Source organism: Engystomops pustulosus, chromosome 11 (genome assembly GCF_040894005.1).
Source record: "Engystomops pustulosus chromosome 11, aEngPut4.maternal, whole genome shotgun sequence".
NCBI classification, from domain to species: domain Eukaryota; kingdom Metazoa; phylum Chordata; class Amphibia; order Anura; family Leptodactylidae; genus Engystomops; species Engystomops pustulosus.
The window spans coordinates 70300756-70325070 of NC_092421.1; the positions used below are offsets into that span (position 1 = coordinate 70300756).

The 24315-nt window shown below is 46.2% G+C and overlaps 1 protein-coding gene and 1 long non-coding RNA gene across 2 annotated transcripts; both read left to right on the forward strand.

Annotated features, from left to right (window-relative positions):
- The first annotated feature begins 4451 nt into the window (after positions 1-4451).
- LOC140105670 (uncharacterized) lies at positions 4452-5139 on the forward strand. Its single transcript, XR_011850619.1, has 3 exons — positions 4452-4532; positions 4683-4812; positions 4892-5139. It is a non-coding gene; the product is annotated as an uncharacterized lncRNA (long non-coding RNA).
- Positions 5140-8187: 3048 nt separating this feature from the next.
- LOC140105662 (anionic trypsin-like) lies at positions 8188-14451 on the forward strand. The gene is made up of 5 exons (XM_072129667.1): positions 8188-8326; positions 9077-9239; positions 10466-10719; positions 13605-13741; positions 14232-14451. Exons 1-5 carry the CDS (start codon positions 8293-8295, stop codon positions 14376-14378), a joined length of 735 nt encoding a protein of 244 aa, XP_071985768.1. The 5' UTR covers positions 8188-8292; the 3' UTR covers positions 14379-14451.
- The last annotated feature ends 9864 nt before the right edge of the window (positions 14452-24315 follow it).

Genomic DNA, 24315 nt, shown 5'->3' on the forward strand with positions numbered 1-24315 from the left:
TTCTCCCTACCCCCATCGTCACAGTAAAACAGAATTATAGATATTTTTGCTAATATATTCAACAAGAAAAATCAGAGATCAGCCCCCAGTGATAAGTATTCAGCCCCCGGTGATAAGTATTCAGCCCTTGGTGATAAGTAATCAGCCCCCAGTGATAAGTATTCAGCCCCCGGTGATAAGTATTCAGCCCTTGGTGATAAGTAATCAGCCCCCAGTGATAAGTATTCAGCCCCCGGTGATAAGTATTCAGCCCCTGGTGATAAGTATTCAGCCCCTGGTGATAAGTATTCAGCCCCTGGTGATAAGTATTCAGCCCCTGGTGATAAGTATTCAGCCCCTGGTGATAAGTATTCAGCCCCTGGTGATAAGTATTCAGCCCCCGGTGATAAGTATTCAGCACCTGGTGATAAGTATTCAGCCCCCGGTGATAAGTATTCAGCCCCTTGTGATAAGTATTCAGCCCCCGGTGATAATTATTCAGCCCCTGGTGATAAGTATTCAGCCCCCGGTGATAAGTATTCAGCCCCTGGTGATAAGTATTCAGCCCCTGGTGATAAGTATTCAGCCCCTGGTGATAAGTATTCAGCACCTGGTGATAAGTATTCCTCACCTGGTGATAAGTATTCAGCCCCCGGTGATAAGTATTCAGCCCCTTGTGATAAGTATTCAGCCCCTTGTGATAAGTATTCAGCCACTGGTGATAAGTATTCAGCCCCTGGTGATAAGTATTCAGCCCCCGGTGATAAATATTCAGCCCCTGCTGATAAGTATTCAGCCCCCGGTGATAAGTATTCAGCCCCCGGTGATATGTATTCAGCCCCCGGGGATGAGTATTCAGCCCCCGGTGATGAGTATTCAGCCCCTGGTGATAAGTATTCAGCCCCCGGTGATAAGTATTCAGCCCCCGGTGATAAGTATTCAGCCCCTGGCGATAAGTATTCAGCCCCTGGTGATAAGTATTCAGCCCCCGGTGATAAGTATTCAGCCCCTGGTGATAAGTATTCAGCCCCTGGTGATAAGTATTCAGCCCCCGGTGATAAGTATTCAGCCCCCGGTGATAAGTATTCGGCCCCTGGTAATTAGTATTCGGCCCCCGCTGATAAGTATTCAGCCCCTGGTGATAAGTTATCGGCCCCTGGTGATAAGTATTCAGCCCTTGGTGATGAGTATTCAGCTCCTGGTGATAAGTGTTCAGCCCCTGATGATGAGTATTCGGCCCCTGGTGATAAGTATTCAGCCCCTGGTGATGAGTATTCAGCCCATGGTGATAAGTATTTGGCCCCTGGTGATGAGTATTCGGCACCCCGGGTGATGATTATTCGGTCCCTGGTGATAAGTATTCATCAACTGGTGATAAGTATTCAGCCCCCGGTGATAAGTATTCAGCCCTTTTGTTTAGTGCTGAGTAGAAGAAGCTTTGGAGCCAGTACAGCCATGTGTCTTCTTTGGAAGAAGCTTAATCTAAGGAGAGGCTTCCATCAGCACTCTCTGCTATAAAGCCCAGACTGGTGGAGGACTGCAGTGATAGTTGACTTGTGGAACTTTCTCCCATGATTGCTAATTTTAGCTGGATTGCCAGGTCAAGGAATAGTTGCACTCATCTCAAACCTCTTCCATTTAAGGCCACTGTGCTCTTAGGAACCTTGAGTGCTGCAGAAATTATTGTGTGGTAAAATAGATAAGAGTTGAGAGTCCTCAGTTGGTGAAAACTTTTATAGGATAAGGTATAAGACAATATCTGAACAGAACATAAGTTTAACACAAATGGACATAGTAACGCTATGGAGGTTGAGAGAAGTGAAAAGAAACAGAACAAACTATGGAAGAAGAAAAGTCAACTCTAATTGCAATAAATGTTTTAATGACTTGGGTAGTGAGATGGTTTTATTTTCCCTTGATTGAGATCTTGTCCATGGATGGGATGACCCCAAAAGGTCTGAGGACAGTCGGATATCTGCAAGTAAGCTTGCAACCAATATCACCCTTTTTAGTGAGCCAATACAAGGTATAAAATACCAAGGACTTATAGACAGTTTCAGGCATTTTGCACCCGTTTCATCGCAATTGAAATTTTTTTTTTAAATTATATTTTAGCTTTATGAAAATAAGTTTCTCGGTGCACTGGGGATGGGCCATTTTTCTTCTTTCTACACCATGGGGCACATTTACTTACCTGGTCCGTTCGCGATCCAGCGGCGCGTTCTCTGCGCTGGATTCGGGTCCGGCCGGGATTCATCAATGCAGTTCCTCCGCCGTCCACCAGGTGGCGCTGCTGCGCTGAAGTCCGCTGGAATGCCTCGAAATACACCGGCCTACCCAGGATGAAGGTGAGTGAAATTTTCGCGACACAATTTTTTTTTTAAATGCGGCGGTTTTTCCGAATACGTCGGGTTTTCGTTCGGCCACGCCCCCCCGATTTCCGTCGCGCGCATGCCGGCGCCGATGCGCCAAATTCCGATCGCGTGCGCCAAAAACCCGGGGCAATTCAGGTACAATCGGCGCAAAACGGAAATATTCGGGTAACACGTCGGGAAAACGCGAATCGGGCCCTTAGTAAATGACCCCCCATATATCTAGATATCATTCATAGGGTATAGGATGACATGCAGCATAAAAGAAGATCTGCCACACACCAACTATAATGGCCAAATAATGAATAGTCACAAAATGTAAACATTTTTTAAGAAAAAGTGTATTGAAAAAGTAATAGTGGAATACATCTTTATGTATTTAACATTTACTTTAAAAATCATGCCTTATATTTATATCATTGCACTTCACAAAAAACAAAAGCTCCAAATATAGCCTTAAAAAATATCTCTTGGACCTTAAGTGTTTTTCCATGTATATGAAAAAATAAGACCATGTACATGTTTGGTTCCTGATTCCTGCATAGCTCTGAGATTTCTGGGTTTTGGGACTCTACCAGAAGTCATCTAGTCATTCCTTGGACACAGGGGGGCTCATTTACTAAGGGTCCGCGGAGGGCATTCCGTTTTGTGCCGCATCGCTCCGGGGATTGTGTCCCACGTGATCGGATTTTGGCGCATCGGCGCCAGCTTGCACGCGACAGAATTCGGGGGGCGTGTCATCAGACAACCCGACGGATTCGGACTACACGCAAGATTTAACATTTAGAATTGTGACGCAAGACACGCACTTACAAGCACCGGGAAAAAGCAGGTGAACTCCGGTGGACCTCGGTGGGGAAGCGTCGGATGCAGGTACTCGGGCGCACGATCTTCATGAATCGCACCCGGACTTCATCCTCGTCGGACCGTCCGAATCGAGGATCGCGACTGGACCGGATAAGTAAATTTGCCCCAGGATATCATTCTGTTTTTTTGATGTCTTTACTTCCAGTGTTGTTCCCTGGTCTGAAGCGGCTAATCATTGGATGAAGCAGGTCCCGCGAGTCCTTGGAATTTCCAGTTACGCGCAGAGCACAAAAACGGGATACCAGCGGGAGCGGAGTAAGTGTGTGTTGCATTGAAGCCAGCACAGCAAAAATGGATTGCGTGCACCGAAATCCTAGCGCAGACACCTGTTAAATACCTGTCCAAGCCATGCAATCCCTGAAAAAGGCAAACAGTCCAACAAAAGTGAGAAGCGCAATGCTTAGTAAATGAGTCCCAGTATGTAAAGGAAAAAGCCATAAATTTGTTCTTTCCTTGAACAGAATTTGAATAAATTGTTCCAAAATGTTCATATATGTTTAAAAAATATATTAATTTGGACTTCCTGAGGCTAAATGCCCGCAAATTGGGGGTAATTTACTAAGGGCCCGATTCACGTTTTCCTGACGTGTTACCCGAATACTTCCGATTTGCGCCGATTTCCCCTGTATTGGCCCGGGATTTTGGCGCACGTGATCGGATTGTGGTGCATCGGCGCCGGCATGCGCGCGACGGAATCCGGGGGTGTGGCCGAACGAAAACCCGACGTATTCGGAAAAACCGCTGCATTTAAAAACCGAAAATGTGTCGCTTGGGACGCGCTTACCTTCACTTGGTCCAGCTCGGTGTATTGAAGTGCGTTCAGATGCTTTTCAGCGCAGCAGTGCCACCTGGTGGATGGCGGAGGAACTACCATCATAAATCCCGGCCGGACCCGAATCCAGCGCAGAGAACGCGCCGCTGGATCGCGAATGGGCCGGGTAAGTAAATCTGCCCCATTGTATCATGTATTGCACACCTGGGTAGCAATCTAATAGGTTTGCTTTGCATTTTTTTGTCTGTTTTAGAAACAAAATATAAAGACTTCAATAAAAGTTAAAAAGTTCAAATCTAACATATCTGGAAATTTACAAATCCTTTTGAGTAGAATGAAGTGAAATGAGCTCCCACTTTGTAAACCTTCTGCTACATATCTCAAAATAGATATTTTCCTGGATTTGGTACAAGGGCCTCGCCTGTGAGAACAAGCATTTGTTGTCTCCGGTTGAGATGTATAAAAGACGTTCCTGCCATACTGGTGTCCTCACTCAGTCAACATGAAGTGTCTTCTCCTCCTGTCAGTCCTGGGACTTGCTGGTGAGTACGGAAGATACTTTCTAAAATTCCTTTATTGTACAAAATTTATTATGTTTTAAAAATGCCACCCGCAAACCAGATTAGTAAATTACTCCAAAAGTATGCCAGATTCAAAAATTGATGATTGCCATTTTTTTCCTCTATGTGTAGCGGCTCTCCCATACAATAATGATGACAAGATTGTTGGAGGTTACACATGTGCTGCAAACTCTGTCCCCTGAACGTTGGCTACCACCTTTGTGGAGGGTCCCTGATTAATAATCAATTGGTGTTCCCCGTCGTAAGTTACCATAAAAAATTGATATAAATTATTATCCTCGCCATTCTTGTAGCTAACCATTGATTATTTTCGCTTTCAGACGTATCGAGGTCAGATTTGGAGATCACGACATTAAGGTTTTGGAAGGAACGGAACAATTTATTTCAGCTGAGAAGTTCATTCTTCACCCAAAATACAGCCATTACTATCTGGACCATGACATCATGTTGATTAAACTTGCCCATCCCGTGGCACTCAATAGCAGGATCCAAAGTATCAGTCTACCCACTCGTTGTGATGTGGCTGGTTCCCAGGGCCTCATCTTTGGTTGGGGAAACACTCTGAATGACGGAGGTGAGTCTAGTCTTCTAGTCGTTTACTATGCAATGTGGTATAGGATTGTCGGGATTGGACCCTTTAGCCTAATATAAATATGGGACACTCTAAGGAAAATTTGTGTAAAATTTGTAAATTTTTTGAAAACGCCACTTACCCACAGGTTGGTACAATAAGTGTTTGCTGGGGATCTGAGAATTGGAATCCCCAGTAATCCCCCAAAAAGTTGATGTTTGACGATTGCTTTACTTTTTAAAACTGAATCTGAATTTTGATTTATTTTGGACAAATCACTCAAAATGGTTGTTAGCTTAGGGAGAAATGAAATAAAAGTTGAAAAAAATTATTAAAGCGAGATAGAATGTTTTGTAGAGGACTAGAGCTCGTGGTATGCCAATTTTCAGAACGACTGGAGTAACGATTGGAGTAACATCGGTTAGGATGATATTTTTTGTTTTCAGTGAAGGTTTCAAGTGTTTTTTTCCAACCAATCCACGACATCATGTACTGTTACTTCTGAAAGTGTTAAACACACTCAAGAGTTTATGACCATACACAATGCAGTAGACTTGATTTTCCAGCAACCCGCCTTCAAGACCTCCTCCAGATTATGACTAGACCGATAACAGGCACAAAGTGTGACATTGTTATGGGCAGACAACTGGGTGGGAACACTTGCAAACTAATAGGTCTGGTGATTGTTTCAAGTTCATAGTGGTGAATAACTACCAAAGTGGTACATGGAAGAACAATTGAGAACCAGCAGTACAGTCATAGACGCTCAAGGCTAGTTGATGCACATATAAAATGAAGACTGTCTGACCAGTTTGAATCCATGGAAGGGTGACTTAAGCACAAAGTGTCCAAAAAGTTACAGGTAGCAGCATAAAATGTGTTGTCTGTTCAGCACTAGACAGTGCCCATATACTGTCCCCAGGGCCGCATCTGCCATGAGGCAAGATGAAAATCTTGCGTCAGGCGGCAGATGGCAGCTTCCTGTAGGGGGCGGCATTGCACAGCCCAGTAACCTCACGCAGACCCACAGCCTGCGTTGTAGAGCCAGTGCTGCCGCCCCACTAGAAGAAAAGTCCTTGCTGGAGAGCAGGGGAGCGTCACCACAGAGGTGACAATGCTGCTGTATAGAAGATTAATCTCTTCCCTGCTGGACCCAGAGCAGGAGAAGCTGCTGGCTGATTCTGTGTGTAGTATGTAGGAGTGTGACTCAAGTTCCATGCAGGAGAGAGAGATCAGTTCCTGCCTCATTATACTATTTGCCTCCTCCCCCGAAGTCCTTACTGTCTTGCAGAACAAGCTGATGACTGGCCCTGGAGACAGTATACTAGACGCTGGAAGGTATGTGAGGACTAGAGGATTAAACTGTCCATGACATGCAGGTCCCTGTATCCCAGCAAACATACATAGCTCCCCCTCCCTGGTGTACTGGTAGACATGTTTTTTCATGGTTTTAAACAGACTGTCACTAATTCCATATGCAATAAACACATGCACATGCTGAGATGTAGCAGTGCTGAAATTGTTATGTAGCTGCATTAATTCCATATGCAGTATACACATGCACATGCTGAAATTGTTATGTAGCTGCATTAATTACATATGCACCATACACATGCTGAGATGTAGCAGTGCTGAAATTGTTGTGTAACTGCATTAATTCCATATGCAGTATACACATGTACATGCTGAGATGTAGCAGTGCTGAAATTGTTGTGTAGCTGCATTAAAAGAAATAAATAAAACTCTGGGGCACATTTACTAAGGGCTTTGCTCCAGTTTTCTGTCGGATTTTGAGCTTTCTTTTAGGTGGTGCGGCTGCACTATTTTTCATGCGAAAAACACTGTCATTGAAAGGGACATTCCAGACAGAATTGTGTTGCACGCCCCATGTTAAAGGTGCACCAAAAAAATGGTGCACTCTGTCAGAGCACTGCAGGGAGCGCCAGATTCATGAAGAACGTGCACCAGAAATCCTGCTCTATAGACAGGTAACTGCACATAGTACACCCTGCGCTGTTCTTAGTAAATGTGCCACAGTGTATCAGTGGTCAATATAAACTTCTACACTATGAGACATAAATTATTGACCGTTTATGTTCTTTTTATTTTTCTTGTATATACGGAGGAGCAGTGGTGTTTCTTTGAGCCAGAGATGCAGATATTCATGGTTATAGTTACGGTTGGCATTGAGATCTTCATATGTAGCTCTCATTAACAACTGTCACTTAAACAGTTAAAAATGTTGCTTCTATAGCACACGTTTCCATAACTTTTTTATGGGTACATACACAGCTATGGTTTCCATGGGCTGATTATGAGCAGACTGCCCGGGCCGTCTATGTATTGTCATCTGCACTCATCACTTTTATGTGTCCCAACACCTGCGCACGTTCATGTGAAGTTTGCCGAAAGGTGTGAAAGGATGATCTTTGCCTTATTTTATCACATATTCATACCTGCCATCCAGAACTTGTCCAAACAAGAACATGTAACATTCACATTAATGAGTACATTTTTTATTTTACACTGTCCCTCCCCTATTTCTACCTATGTTATGGTGGGCAGCATTTTAATTTTCGCCTCAGGCAGCACAATTGTTAGAATCGGCCCTGACTGTCCCCCACCTAATAGAAACATCAGTGCTGGACCATGGATCAATGAAAGAACGTGGTGTGGTCTGATGAATGGGAAGGAGATGTATGTGTGTATAGTAGAACAACCTGAGGTTCTACAGTGTATAAAACTCACGTATGATGGCCTGAGCTCAGGTCAGTAAAACCATGGTGATCCATGACCATCAGTAGTCTCATACAGTATTCAACGTAAGCACTATTTATGTTAAAAACTCTAGTGGATACATAGATGATTATGAGTAGATCAAGTATTCCACTGATGTTGTTGACCTGTCCATTATCCTGTTCGCAAAGTGGAAAACCTTCATCAGGAGTTGACAAATGAGATGTTGCTCTGCTCAATACCAGGTTGGATGCCAAATGTAGAGTCAAAATATTTGTTCTATTACTTATTAAATTGCATTTTGGCCTGAATATCCATGTGAATAGACACATGTCCCACTGATATGATAACCCTCAGCCCATTAAAGGGTTTGTATTGTTGGGATCAAGTCAAAAGGGACTCTACAGGATCAACATGAAACTTATCCTTCTTTTGCTGGGACTTGTCGGTATGTAGGAGCTTATTTGGTATATGTCTACACATATGTGTAATTAATATATGTAAGAGATGTAAGATGATCCTAGAGATGCATAGATACGTCTACTAATAGATAGTAAAGAAGAATGTGGATATTGGTGCATGGAGAACCTTGAAGAACTCTAATCTCTTTCCACATTACGTGGCGGTTCCTCATCTGTTTGCCCTTTTTTATTATGTTTTATTTATTTGTTCACTTACAGCAAATTAATCACTCTCTTAAAGGGGGTTTCCCATCATGAACAAGGGATTGATCATTGGAGGTCTGACTATTGTGACTCAGAGCAAACATAAGCATGGGGCAAGGAGTGCTGAGCACATGCCTGATTAGTTCTATATGGAAATGTAGGAGATAGCTGTCCCTGAATTCCCATAAAATTGAGACCTCTGTTTGGGCACGTGTTCTGTTCATATAATAAACATGCTGGTCTTGTGATCATCAGAACTCAAGCAGTCACACTTGTATGGCCTATGCAAATAACGTGGAATGGCAGGAAATTGACTTGGTGTCCACTAAGGTCCAAAAACATTAAATAGCTTGGACATGAGATCTTCAGTCTCTACAGTATATATTGTCCACTATATTTACAATTTTCTCTTTCGAGCCCCCCCCCCTCTCTCCCTCCTATTGCATCAGTCCAGGAATATTGCTTGGACAATTGGATATTTGTAGTTTAGGTCTGATATATTTACTATATTTACCAATAATCATTCCCTCCAGCTGCAACTCCCATCAAGGAAGACGATGATAAGATCGTAGGAGGTTACAAATGTGCAGAAAGCTCAGTTCCTTACCAGGTCTCCCTAAATGTTGGATATCACTTCTGTGGAGGATCCCTCATCAGTACTTTATGGGTGGTGTCTGCTGCTCACTGCTATCAGAGGTAAGGAACTATCTGAAATGTCTCTTTCTCTGACATCTACATTAGGACTTCGGCATGATTTTGATCACATGCTAAGATTCTTGGGTGAGATAAGTAAGAGAACATCTGCAGGATTCTAAAATAGTCAAACTGGATTTAGTCAAATGGTAGACTGACTGGTGGGGGTTTAGGGTAAAGGTCATGAAAGGTAGACAAGTCAAGTCTACGCTTAAAGTCAAGTAGGTGGAACCAACCAACTATCTCATGTATATGTTAAGTTTGCTGACTCCAACTGATGAAGGGGAAAGAATGAGGGAACAAGTACTAAAAATACTACTTTTTCTCCTCTCTACAGAGTCAACACATAAGTGCAAATGGTAAGCGTGCATGTGTAGGAAGTGTTGGGATGAAAGGTTCTTGGATCAACAAGAGGAGCTCAGCCACTGGCTATAGTATCGAAGGTGTATGGCCAGTTTAGAATGTAGCTGAAGTGGATTAGCTGATGATCATGTATCTGGGATCTCCAACCCCTTGTTGAGGGTTGATCCACATGACCACTCAGCAACTTCAATATTATGTCAAGTAGAGCAATTGTTTTTATGAGTTATTGGGGCAGATTTACTTACCCGGCCCATCCGCGATCCAGCGGCGCGTTCTCTGCGGTGGATTCGGGTCCAGCCGGGATTCACTAAGGCAGTTCCTCCGCCGTCCACCAGGTGGCGCTGCTGCACTGAAGAGCATCGGAACGCACTTGAATACACCGAGGCCGGCTGAGTGAAGGTAAGTGCAAGCTCCGCAACACATTTTCCGTTTTTAAATGCGGCGGTTTTAACGAATACGTCGGGTTTTCATTCGGCCACGCCCCCCGATTTCTGTCGCGCGCATGCCGGCGCCGATGAGCCAAAATCCGATCGTGTGCGCCAAAATCCCGGGGCAATTCAGGGGAAATCGGCGCAAATCGGTAATATTCGGGTAACACGTTGTGAAAACGCAAATCGGGCCCTTAGTAAATGACCCCCATTAAGTTTGGCTTAAGGACCCCATTCAAAGATATTTGTTTAGAAGAGTAATGATGTGTGCCGGAGGGACAACCCTTAGGTATCATATATTTGAGAGGCACACGTTTGTTCATTGTTTGATGGTCAAGACATCATGTGATAAGAAAATAGACTATCCCTAGGGCATTGACGAGGTCACCTAAGACAATTAAAAATTCTTGATTGCTCAACTCACTTTTTGTATCTTAGGCGCATTGAGGTGCGACTTGGAGAATACAACATCAAACAATTGGAAGGCGCTGAGCAGTTCATCGCCTCTTCTAAAGTCATTCCACATCCACATTATGACTCTTCTGTTCTCGACAATGACATCATGTTGATTCGGCTGAAAAAGCCGGCAAGGCTGAACACTGAAGTAAAGCCAGTCAGTCTCCCGACTCACTGTGACGTAGCAGGGACTCACTGTCTCATCTCTGGATGGGGGAATATTCTCAGCAATGGGGGTAAGAAATGGATGCTGTATAAAACAAAGGCATGCATGTCATAGAGCCATGAGACTGACACCTACAGATATACTGGGGGTCATTTACTAAGGGCCCAATTCGCGTTTTCCTGACATGTTACCCGAATATTTCCGATTTGCGGCGATTTTCCCTGTATTGTCCCGGGATTGTGGCGCACATGATCGGAGTGTGGCGCATCGGCGCTGGCATGCGCGCGATGGAAATCGGGGGGCGTGGCCGAATGGATACCCGACGGATTCGGAAAAACCGCCGCATTTAAAACAAAAAAAGTGTCGCAGAGCTTCCACTTACCTTCACTAGGAATAGGCCGGTGAACTTGAGTGCGTTCCGATGCTCTTCAGCACAGCAGCGCCACCTGGTGGACGTCGGAGGAACTACCTTAGTGAATCCCGGCAGAACCTGAATCCACTGCAGAGACTGCGCCGCTGGATCGCGAATGGACCGGGTAAGTAAATCTGCCCCACTCTATGTAGATGAGGGACAAGCATTTCCAAATAAACTGATTCAATATAATAGAGTAACAAAACATTTAGAGGACTGCAATTCACATCACGACCACCATTAGATGCACATAGATAATGTATTAACACAGTGGGGTAGATTTACTTACCCGGTCCGTTCGCGATCCAGCGGCGTGTTCTCTGCGGTGGATTCGGGTCCAGCCGGGATTCATTAAGGTAGTTCCTCCGACGCTGCTGCGCTGAAGAGCATCGGAACGCACTCAAATACACCGGCCTATCCTGGATGAAGGTAAGTGCAAGCTCCGCGACACTTCCGTTTTTTTAAATGCGGCGGTTTTTTCGAATACGTCGGGTTTTCGTTCGGCCATGCCCCCCGATTTCCGTCGTGTGCATGCCTGCGCCGATGCGCAAAACTCAGATCGCGTGCGCCAAAATCCCGGGGCAATACAGGGAAAATCGCCGCAAATCGGAAATATTCAGTAACACGTCGGGAAAACGCGAATCGGGCCCTTATTAAATGACTGCACCATCAGAATAGTGAGTGCAGTTCTGGAATATAACACAGGATGTAACTCAGGATCAGTACAGGATAAGTAATGTCATGTATGTACACAGTGACTGCACCACCAGCAGAATAGTGAGTGCAGCTCTGGAGTATAATACCGGATGTAACTCCGGATCAGTACAGGATAAGTAATGTCATGTATGTACACAGTTACTGCACCAGCAGAATAGTGAGTGCAGCTCTGGAGTATAACACAGGATGTAACTCAGGATCAGTACAGGATAAGTAATGTCATGTATGTACACAGTGTATGCATCAGCAGAATAGTGAGTGCAGCTCTGGGATATAATACAGAATGTAACTCAGGATCAGTACAGGGAAAATCGCCGCAAATCGGAAATATTCAGTAACACGTCGGGAAAACGCGAATCGGGCCCTTATTAAATGACTGCACCATCAGAATAGTGAGTGCAGTTCTGGAATATAACACAGGATGTAACTCAGGATCAGTACAGGATAAGTAATGTCATGTATGTACACAGTGACTGCACCAGCAGCAGAATAGTGAGTGCAGCTCTGGAGTATAATACAGGATGTAACTCAGGATCAGTACAGGATAAGTAATGTCATGTATGTACACAGTGACTACACCAGCAGCAGAATAGTGAGTGCAGCTCTAGAGTATAATACCGGATGTAACTCCGGATGAGTACAGGATAAGTAATGTCATGTATGTACACAGTGGGGCAGATTTACTTACCTGGCCCATTCGCGATCCAGCGGCGCGTTCTCTGCGGTGGATTCGGGTCCGGCCGGGATTTATGAAGGTAGTTCCTCCGACGTCCACCAGGTGGCGCTGCTGTGCTGAAAAACATCTGAACGCGCCGGAATACACCGAGCTGGACCAAGTGAAGGTAAGCGCTTCCCAAGCGACACATTTTCGGTTTTTAAATTCAGCGTTTTTTCCAAATACGTCGGGTTTTCGTTCGCCCACGCCCCCCGATTTCTGTTGCGCACATGCCGGCGCCGATGCGCCACAATCCGATCGCGTGCGCCAAAATCCCGGGGCAATTCAGGTACAATCGGCGCAAATCGGAAATATTCGGGTAACACGTTGGAAAAAGCGAATCGGGCCCTTAGTAAATGACCCCCAGTGACTGCACCACCAGCAGAATAGTGAGTGCAGCTCTGGAGTATAATACCGGATGTAACTCCGGATCAGTACAGGATAAGTAATGTCATGTATGTACACAGTTACTGCACCAGCAGAATAGTGAGTGCAGCTCTGGAGTATAACACAGGATGTAACTCAGGATCAGTACAGGATAAGTAATGTCATGTATGTACACAGTGTATGCATCAGCAGAATAGTGAGTGCAGCTCTGGGATATAATACAGAATGTAACTCAGGATCAGTACAGGATAAGTAATGTCCTGTATGTACACAGTGACTGCACCAGCAGCAGAATAGTGAGTGCAGCTCTGGGGTATAATACAGGATATAACTCAGGATCAGTACAGGATAAGTAATGTCATGTATGTACACAGTGACTGCACCAGCAGCAGAATAGTGAGTGCAGCTCTGGAGTATAATACTGGATGTAACTCAGGATCAGTACAGGATAAGTAATGTCATGTATGTACACAGTGACTGCACCAGCAGCAGAATAGTGAGTGCAGCTCTGGGGTATAATACAGGATATAACTCAGGATCAGTACAGGATAAGTAATGTCATGTATGTACACAGTGACTGCACCAGCAGCAGAATAGTGAGTGCAGCTCTGGAGTATAATACAGGATGTAACTCAGGATCAGTAAAGGATAAGTAATGACAGTTTTTATTATTTAGGCAGAATCTTTACCGCCTCTTTTTTACCTCGGTTTGTTCTTTCATTAGTTAATTATCCGGATGTCCTCCAGTGTTTGAACGCTCCCATTCTGTCTGACCAGCAGTGCCATGACGCATATCCAGGACAGATCACTGAGAACATGGTCTGCTTAGGATTCTTGGAAGGTGGAAAAGATTCTTGTCAGGTACAGGTCCAGCTTAAAGGCTTAAAGGGGCGTGCAGTTACCTTGTGTATGGTGTGTCCTTAGACAATGCTCTGAGGTAGTGACAGAGCCACGTCTTCTACAGGATAGTTGTATCTACAGACAGTCCCCGGGTTACATACAAGATAGATTCTATAGGTTTGTTCTTAGGTTGAATTTGTATGTTCGTCGGAATTGTATATTTTATCATTGTAACCCCAGCCAAATATTTTTTGGTCTCTGTGACAATTGGATTTTTAAAATATTGGATTGTCATAAGAACCAGAATTAACAATAAATCTTAACTACAGACACCTCTGATAACCGTTACAGCTGTTTAGCATAGGGCTAAAGTATTGTAAATTACCAATTACCAGACATCCGTATGTAACAAGGGGTCGTCTGTAAGTCGGTTGTGTACTTAAGTAGGAGACTTCCTGTATACATAAAGGTTCTGCCATAAATCCTCTTCTCGTGTCTCCGCTTCCTGTAGGGTGACTCTGGAGGTCCTGTGGTCTGTAATGGGGAGCTGCAAGGAGTGGTGTCCTGGGGCTATGGCTGCGCACTACCTGGGTACCCCGGGGTATACACCAAGGTGTGTAACTACGTCTCCTGGATAAAAGGGCACCTGGACGCATAGCGAGAGAATCCGCAGATAAAGATGGAAATCACATTTTTCTCTGTAATAAAATATATGATTATATCAATAAAATGACTGTGCAATTCTGTAGTGGGGTTGGTTATGGCTGTGCCATGCTGTAGTGGGGGTTGGTTATGGCTGTGCCATGCTGTAGTGGGGGTTGGTTATGACTGTGCAATGCTGTAGTGGGGGTTGGTAATGGCTGTGCAATGCTGTAGTGTGGGTTGGTTATGGCTGTGCCATGGTGTAGTGTGGGTTGGTTATGGATTTGCCATGCTGTAGTGGGGGGTTGGTAATGGCTGTGCCATGCTGTAGTGGGGGTTGGTAATGGCTGTGCAATGCTGTAGTGTGGGTTGGTTATGGCTGTGCCATGTTGTAGTGTGGGTTGGTTATGACTGTGCAATGCTGCAGTGTGGGTTGGTTATGGCTGTGCCATGCTGTAGTGGGGGTTGGTTATGGCTGTGCAATGTTGTAGTGTGGGTTGGTTATGGCTGTGCCATGCTGTAGTGGGGGTTGGTTATGACTGTGCAATGTTGTAGTGTGGGTTGGTTATGGCTGTGCCATGCTGTAGTGGGGGTTGGTAATGGCGGTGCCATGCTGTAGTGGGGTTGGTTATGGCTGTACCATGCTGTAGTGGGGGTTGGTAATGGCTGTGCAATGCTGTAGTGGGGGTTGGTAATGGCTGTGCAATGCTGTAGTGTGGGTTGGTTATGGCTGTGCCATGGTGTAGTGTGGGTTGGTTATGGATTTGCCATGCTTTAGTGGGGTTGGTTATGGCTGTGCCATGCTGTAGTGCGGGTTGGTTATGGATTTGCCATGCTGAAATATCGGTAGGTTATGGCTGTGTCATGCTGTAGTGTGGGTTGGTGTATGCTGTGCCATGCTGTAATGGGGGTTGGTAATGGCTGTGCCATGTTGTAGTGTGGGTTGGTAATGGCTGTGCCATGCTGTAGTGGGGGTTGCTAATGGCTGTGCCATGCTGTAGTGGGGGTTGATAATGGCTGTGCCATGCTGTAGTGTGGATTGGTTGGGGCTGTGTCATGTTGTAGAGTGAGTTGATTTAAGCTATGGAATGCTGTAGTGTCGGTTGGTTATGGCTGTGCCATTCTGTAGTGTCAGTGGGTTATGGGTGTGCCATGCTGTAGTGTGGGTTGGTTGAGGCTGTGCCATGTTGTAGTGTCAGTTGGTTGCAGCTGTGCCATGCCGTAGTGTGGGTTGGTTCTGGCTGTTACATGCTGTAGTGTGGGTTGGTTCTGGTTGTGCCTTGTTGTATTGTCGGTTGGTTGCGGCTGTGCTTCAGTGTCTGCCTTGTTCAGGAAGTTTTTGTTCCGCAGAGTATAGAGATAAATGTATGAGAATGTCCCATTAGATGCAGAGATAAAGAATGTGGTCAGAGCCACTAACATCAGACATTAGGAGAGGAATGGAAATTCTCAGACACTGACTTCCTGCAAGATATTTCTGGCTTCCTGTTCTGTGGGGAATACACAAGAACAAACTACAAAGTCCAGTAGAAATGGAATCTATCAAATTTTCCTTGAAGAGACTGCAAAAGACCATATAGCTGCATTCTTCCAGGTACAGCGCTATCATATTCTTACCATGGTCTTACCAGGTATTGCAGCATTCAAGTGATCTCCAGTACTAGACACAGCCTGTGGTTATGGGGGCACTGTATCCTTTAGGAGGAACCCTCCCAAGCTGTCATATAACCCATGTTAGATTAATACTCTAACCCTTGAAGCCACCTGATTGATTTCTGGTGATTCTGCAGGTGAGCTCCATGGGTACAACTTTCTGCCTTAATTTCTGGTCCCTTTTAAATTATAGTTTATGACAATGTTAATAATGGAAAGTTTGCAGTGTTTCTCATTTTCAGCTCTTCCATGCTAAGGTTCCTCCATAGGATCTACCATCAATAATTGGTGGGTTTCACACCCCAATCCTACATGTGGCGAACCTCTGACTCCTTTCCCACCTGCTTTGAGAGATGCAAGTTACTACATCCAGGAGAAGAAATAATAAGATCTGGCCGAGGCCATGTGGGTGGTTGTCACCCTATTGCTCTATGGTGGTTGTGGCAATGGTCTGACACCTGTGTGGCCATCCTTGCAGTCATGATGACATGATATGGAAACCCCAACATTAGAAGTTGTAATATGATATTGTTGCCATGTCCACAAGATGTCTGAGATGTATATATATATATATATACCTTTGGGTCTGTACAGGAAGTTAAATAACTACCGTAATTTGTCCATAACCTGGTTCATGTCAGACCTCACCTGGTCCAAGATGATTGTTTTTGGGAAGGGCATTCATAATGATGACATTACATCATGAAACCTACCCGACTTCAGTGACATCATACGGCCTCAGTGTGTTACCAATGTTTCCAGACCTGTTAACCTATATTTCCCGGGCGTTCTCATTTTTGCAGTCTCGGTCTGTGAATTTGCAATCCACTATAATGTACAGGATTTTTGGAGAGGGCTCATGGGCTGACATCTCTCTTAATACATGGTCGGTGTATGATGTAATATGCTTACACCCACAATCGCTGCTTGCAGGTAAATGCTGGTGGCACATCGGCGATGCCATCTTGGATTAGGTTGTCACTTCCTGTGTCTCATTCTTTGTATGAAACTCCAGAGCACGTAAGTTGGCAGGATCTATAACAGTGTGCCGGAGGCCGGAGACATACCGTTTTTTTCGGATTTTCATAGTATTCAAAGGTGTGCCTTATAGTCCAGTGCGCCTTATATATGAACCGTAGTTACAGACAACAGATGCCTTGATCTGTGCACAGGTCTGCCACCTGCTGGTCATTCATCCTTCATCCTTATAATCCGGTGCGCCTTATATATGAACCTAAACTTTTTAGCAGGCATTTATTGATTGTACGCCTTATAATCCGGTGCACCTTATAGTCTGAAAAAAGGTATCCTAAAATAACCTAAAAGTCACCCCTTCTTTTTCTAGAACTGATATAAAAATAAAACAAATAAAGTTATAAACATGTTAAGTATTGCCACGTCCCAAAAGTCCTGATTAGAGATGAGCGAACATGCTCGTCCGAGCTTGATGCTCGTTCGAGCATTAGCGTACTCGAAACTGCTCGTTGCTCGGACGAATACTTCGCCCGCTCGAGAAAATGGCAGCTCCCGCCGTTTTGCTTTTTGGCGGCCAGAAACAGAGCCAATCACAAGCCAGGAGACTCTGCACTCCACCCAGCATGACGTGGTACCCTTACACGTCGATAGCAGTGGTTGGCTGGCCAGATCAGGTGACCCTGGGATAGACTAGCCGCTGCCCGCGCTGCTCGGATCATTCTGTGTCTGGATGCCGCTAGGGAGAGAGCTGCTGCTGCTCAGGGAAAGCGTTAGGGTGTTCTATTAGCTTACTGTTAGGCAGGAGTGATTCTCCAAGAACCCAACAGCCCTTCTTAGGGCTACAATAAGGTTCTACTTTTTTTTTTTTTTATCTGCATCTAGTACCATTTTGTGAGGAATTAGCAGGGGGACTTGCTACCGTTGTGTTTAGCTCTTAGTGGCACACATATCCACCTCAAACACCAAAGTGGGAAAATTTAGTAGGGGTTGGATTTCAATTAGGCACAGTCTGCCATTTTTCCTTTTTTATTTTACGTTTATTTTGTTTAATAACTCAGCGTCATCTCATCTGGCATAGTAGTGTGCTTTCATACTTGGCTAGAAAATAGCCATAGGAGAATCCAAACGGCTTACGCCTACAGTAGCGTTATATATTTGATTTCTGGTTGATCTGCTGGTGGCTGTACTTGCTGCAGTGCATCTACTAGCCAATTGTGAGCAATTTGTAGTGAGACTTGCGACCGCTGTGTTTTGCGCTTAGTGACGCACATATCCATTGCAAAGACCGAAGTGGGAAAATTTAGTAGGGGTTGGATTTCAATTAGGCACAGTCTGCCATTTGTCCTTTTTTATTTTACGTTTATTTTGTTTAATAACTCAGTGTCATCTCATCTGGCATAGTAGTGTGCTTTCATACTTGGCTAGAAAATAGCCATAGCAATAGGATAGCATCGTTTGGTTTTAAAAACTCAAAAACACAAAAAAAAAAAAAACACAAAAAAAAGTTAAAAAAAAATTAAAGCTATAACTCTCATTTTAAAAATGTTTAACCCGAGGGCTAGGGGTAGAGGACGAGGGCGGGGACGTGGGCGTCCAACTACTGCAGGGGTCAGAAGCCGTGGTCCTGGCCGGGGTGAGACACCACCTGCTTATGAGGGAGCAGGGGAACGCCGCAGAGCTACACTCCCTAGGTTCATGTCTGAAGTTACTGGGACTCGTGGTAGAGCACTGTTGAGGCCAGAACAGTGCGAACAGGTGATGTCGTGGATTGCTGACAATGCTTCGAGCAATTTGTCCACCAGTCAGTCTTCCACGCAGTCCACCCATGTCACCGAAATCGCCACTCCTCCAGCTCCTGCACCTCAGCCTCCTCCCCCCCAGTCTGCCCCCTCCCAGGAAAATTTGGCATTTGAACCGGCATACTCTGAGGAACTGTTTTCTGGACCCTTCCCACAGTCACAAACCACTTGTCCGTTTGCTGCTGAGCAATTTTCCGATGCCCAGGTTTTCCACCAGTCACAGTCTGTGGGTGATGATGACCTTCTTGACGTAGTGGAAGTGTGTAAAGAGGTGTCCGACGATGAGGAGACACGGTTGTCAGACAGTGGGGAAGTTGTTGTCAGGGCAGGAAGTCCGAAGGGGGAGCAGACTGAGGGATCGGAGGATGATGAGGTGACAGACCCAAGCTGGGTTGAGAGGCCGGGTGAACACAGTGCTTCTGAGACGGAGGAGAGTCCTCGACCAGAACAGGTTGGAAGAGGCAGTGGTGGGGCCAGACGGAGAGGCAGGGCCAGAGCTGGTGCATCAGCGCCAAATGTGTCAACTAGTGAAGCTCCCGTGGCGAGGGCTCTTGCGGCGAGGGCTAGATCTTCAGAAGTCTGGAGGTTCTTTAAGGAAACACCGGATGACCGACGGACTGTGGTGTGCAACATTTGCCAAACCAGGCTCAGCAGGGGTTCCACCACTACTAGCTTAACTACCACCAGTATGCGCAGGCATATGAATGCTAAACACCCCACTCAGTGGCAACAAGCCCGTTCACCTCCGGCCGTGCACACCACTGCTCCTTCCCCTGTGTCAGCTGATAGTCAGCCCCCTGCCCAGGACCCTGCCACAAAAACCCCATCGTCGCCTCCACGATCCTCCACAGCATCCACCAGCGTTCAGCTCTCCATACCCCAGACGCTGGAGCGGAAACGCAAATATAGTGCAACCCACCCGCACGCCCAAGCCCTTAATGTGCACATCTCCAGATTGCTTAGCCTGGAGATGCTGCCCTATAGGCTAGTAGAGACCGAGGCCTTTCGCAACCTCATGGCGGCGGCCGCCCCTCGGTATTCGGTCCCCAGCCGCCACTACTTTTCCCGATGTGCCGTCCCAGCCCTGCACCAGCACGTGTCAGACAACATCATCCGTGCCCTGACCAACGCCGTTTCTGACAAGGTCCACCTGACCACGGACACGTGGACGAGTGCTGCCGGGCAGGGCCACTATATATCGCTGACGGCACATTGGGTTAACTTGGTGGAGGCTGGGAGCGAGTCTGACCCTGCGGCTGGTCATATACTGCCGACGCCGAGGATTGCGGGGCCTACCTCGGTCCAGGTGTTTCAGGCCTACTATGCCTCCTCCTCCTCCCACCCCTCCTCCACCTCCTCCTCCGAACTACCAGCCGTGGGCATGGCGCCATCAGTCGCTAGCTCTAGGCACAGCAGCAGTGCCGTCGCTAAGCGACAGCAGGCGGTGCTCAAACTGCTGAGCCTAGGCGATAAAAGGCACACCGCCCAAGAGCTATTACAGGGCATCACGGCGCAGACTGATCTGTGGCTGGCACCGCTGAACCTGAAGCCAGGCATGGTTGTGTGTGACAACGGCCGTAACCTGGTGGCGGCTCTGCAACTCGGCAGACTGACACATGTGCCATGCCTGGCCCATGTGTTAAATCTGATAGTTCAGCGTTTCCTCAAGACATACCCCAATCTGTCAGATTTGCTCACGAAGGTGCGCCGCATCTGTGCGCATTTCAGGAAGTCCAGCACAGATGCTGCCACTCTCAGGGCAGCGCAGCGCCGCCTCCAACTGCCCGCTCACCGACTGTTGTGCGACGTGCCCACGAGGTGGAATTCAACACTGACCATGTTATCCAGAGTTTACCAGCAGCGCCGAGCGATTGTAGACTGCCAGATGTCAACTTCCACCAGAACTGGTAGTCAGGTCAGTCAGCTTCCTCAAGTCTACAATGAGGAGTGGACGTGGATGTCTGATATCTGTCAGGTGCTGAGTAACTTTGAGGAGTCAACACAGATGGTCAGTGGCGATGCCGCCATCATCAGCCTCACCATCCCGCTGCTTGGCCTGTTGAAAAACTCTCTGATCAGCATGAAGTCGGAAGCTTTGCGCTCGTCACAAGAGACGGGGGAAGAAGATTCCCTTGTTGATAGCCAAAGCACCCTTAGGTCTGTTTCTCAGCGCATATCGGAGGAGGTGGAGGTGGAGGAGGATGAGGAGGAAGAGGAGGAGAATGTTGGCGAGACACAAGAGGGGACCATTGTTGAGTCCTTCACTGTTCAGCGTGTATGGGCAGAAGAAGAGGAGTTGGAGGAGTTGGAGGAGGAGGAAATGGACAGTCAGGCCAGTGAGGGGAGTGAATTCTTACGCGTTGGTACTCTGGCGCATATGGCAGATTTCATGCTAGGCTGCCTATCCCGTGACCCTCGCGTTCAAAGAATTTATTCCAGCACCGATTACTGGGTGTTCACTCTCCTGGACCCACGGTACAAGCAAAATCTTTCCACTCTCATCCCTGCAGAGGAAAGGAGTGTGAGAATGCATGAATACCAGCAGGCCCTGGTGCACAAGCTGAAACAGTATTTCCCTTCTGACAGCGCTAGCGGCAGAGTGCGTAGTTCTGCAGGACAAGTAGCGAGGGAGAGTAGGCGAGCAGGCAGCTTGTCCAGCACTGGCAAGGGTACGCTTTACAAGGCTTTTGCCAGCTTTATGTCACCCCAGCAAGACACTGTCACCTGTCCCCAGTCTCGGCAGAGTAGGGCTGATCTTTACAGAAAGATGGTGAGGGAGTACGTAGCTGACCATACCATCGTCCTAAATGATCACACAGCTCCCTACAACTACTGGGTTTCAAAGCTGGACATGTGGCACGAACTGGCGCTGTACGCCTTGGAGGTTCTTGCCTGCCCTGCCGCTAGCGTCTTGTCCGAGCGGGTTTTCAGTTCAGCTGGTGGCATCATCACCGATAAGCGTACACGCCTGTCGACTGACAGCGCTGACAGGCTGACGCTTATTAAGATGAATAAAGCCTGGATTTCTCATAATTTCCAATCTCCACCAGGTGAAGGAAGCTCAACCTGAATAATTGATCCACTCCTCCTCCTCCTCATTTTCCTCCTTCTCCTCCTCTTTGTACAGTAAAGCAGAGGAAACTGGCTATTTTTTGACAGGGCCCACTGGCTCTAGCTATAGTACTTTATGCATTTAATTTTTCTGGAGGGCCACCTACCCGGTCCTCTGTTTTAAACAATTTTTGGGAGTGCCACAAACAGGCACTCAATCTATTCCATTTTTCTGGAGGGCCACCTACCAGGTCCTCTGTTTTAAACAATTTTTGGGAGTGCCACATACAGGCACTCAATCTATTCAATTTTTCTGGAGGGCCACCTACCTGCTCCTCTGGTTTGAACATTTTTTTGGACTGCCACATACAGGCACTCAATCTATTCCATTTTACTGGAGGGCCACCTACCTGCTCCTCTGGTTTGAAAAATTTTTGGGACTGCCACATACAGGCACTATCCAAATTAAATTGTCTCCATAGCAGCCTCCACACGTTGTTTCCATTGCTACCTCCAAAAGTCGTCCATATAGCTGCCTCCATACATCGTCCCTTTATCAAACGAGGTGTGTCAGGCAGAAATTTGGGTTGTTTTCATGGATTCCACATCAAAGTTGTTAACTTTGTCGCCACCCTGCTGTGTTATCCACAAAATATACTGGCAAACTTTTATCATTTACCAATATTATTTTAGCGCTTCTTGCGCATCTGTTTACATTCCCCTCACCCGGCATATCCTAAACTTATAAGAACGCTACTACACTTGATCTTATACAAAAGGTTCTTAGAAGTGCTGTTTGGGGAGTAGCCTAGAGACAGGGGCTTGGATTGGCGAAAGCTCGCCTGGCAGCGGAGCGCCAGCTCCATGCGCATCAGCCGCTTCTTGCGCATCTGTTTACATTCCCCTCACCCGCCATATCCCAAACTTATAAGAACGCTACTACACTTAACTTGGTGCAGGCTGGGACCGAGTCTGACCCTGGGGCTGGTCATATACTGCCGACGCAGAGAATTGCGGGGCCTACCTCGGTCCAGGTCTCAAAGGCCTACTATACCTCCTCCCAACCCTCCTCCACCTCCTCCGAATTACCATCCATGGGCATGGCGCCATCAGTCGGTAGCTCTAGGCACAGCAGCAGTGCCGTCGCTAAGCGACAGCAGGCGGTGCTCAAACTGCTGAGCCTAGGCGATAAAAGGCACACCGCCCAAGAGCTATTACAGGGCATTCCACATCAAACTTGTTAACTTTGTCGCCACCCTGCTGTGTAATCCACAAAATATACTTGCAAACTTTTATCATTTACCGATATTATTTCAGCGCTTCTTGCGCATCTGTTTACATTCCCCTCACCCGGCATATCCTAAACTTATAAGAACGCTACTACACTTGATCTTATACAAAAGGTTCTTAGAAGTGCTGTTTGGGGAGTAGCCTAGAGACAGGGGCTTGGATTGGCGAAAGCTCGCCTGGCAGCGGAGCGCCATCTCCATGCCAAGATCCAACTAACATAGTTTTAACTGCAGCACCTTTAATCTACTACTAGTTCACTGCCTCCATACATGGTCCCCTTATCAAACGAGCTGTGTCAGGCAGAATTTTGGGTTGTTTTCATGGCTTCCATGTTAACTTTGTCGCCACCCTGCTGTGTAATCCACAAAATATACTGGCAAACTTTTATCATGTACCGATATTATTTGAGCGCTTCTTGCTCACCTCCTTTGGTTCCTCTCTGCCACCCATTGGTTTGAAGCCTGAGTCCATTTAGGGTATGTCGCCATGACACTCTCTAGCCTGCTGCCGCTGCCTCTGCATGCCGTCCCCTATAGTGTCAGGGTCAATTATTGGATGTTTTAGATGCTATCTAGCTTCATTCTGTCACTCTGTCATGGCCATGCTGTTGCCCATAATTTTGGCATGATGGTGCGATTAAGCAGCCTCAGAGGCATCCATGCATGCTGCCCCTGCTGTTTCCTGTCCATTTCCGTGGTGTTTCCATCCTTTTCTGAGGTTCCCAGGTGTTTGGCCAAGCTTCCCTGTGCAGAGCCTTGGTCCCCTTGAAAAATGCTCGAGTCTCCCATTGACTTCAATGGGGTTCGTTATTCGAGACGAGCACTCGAGCATCGGGAAAAGTTCGTCTCGAATAACGAGTACCCGAGCATTTTAGTGTTCGCTCATCTCTAGTCCTGATCTATCAAAATATGGTTATTCCTGGTGGTGAATCTGTAACGGAAAATAGCACCCAAATTTCCAAAATGCCACTTTGCAACACAAAAAAAGTAATTAAAAGTGATTAAGATGTTGTACAGTCCCCAAAATGGTAGCAATGAAAACATCATTATGTCCCATAAACAATGACATCTTATGCAGCTCTATATGCTAAAGTATGAAAACGTTATTGGTGTATGGCAAAATGAAGAACGTTTTTTGTACAAAATGCTGTCATTTTTTTAATAACCTATTAAAAATTATAATAAA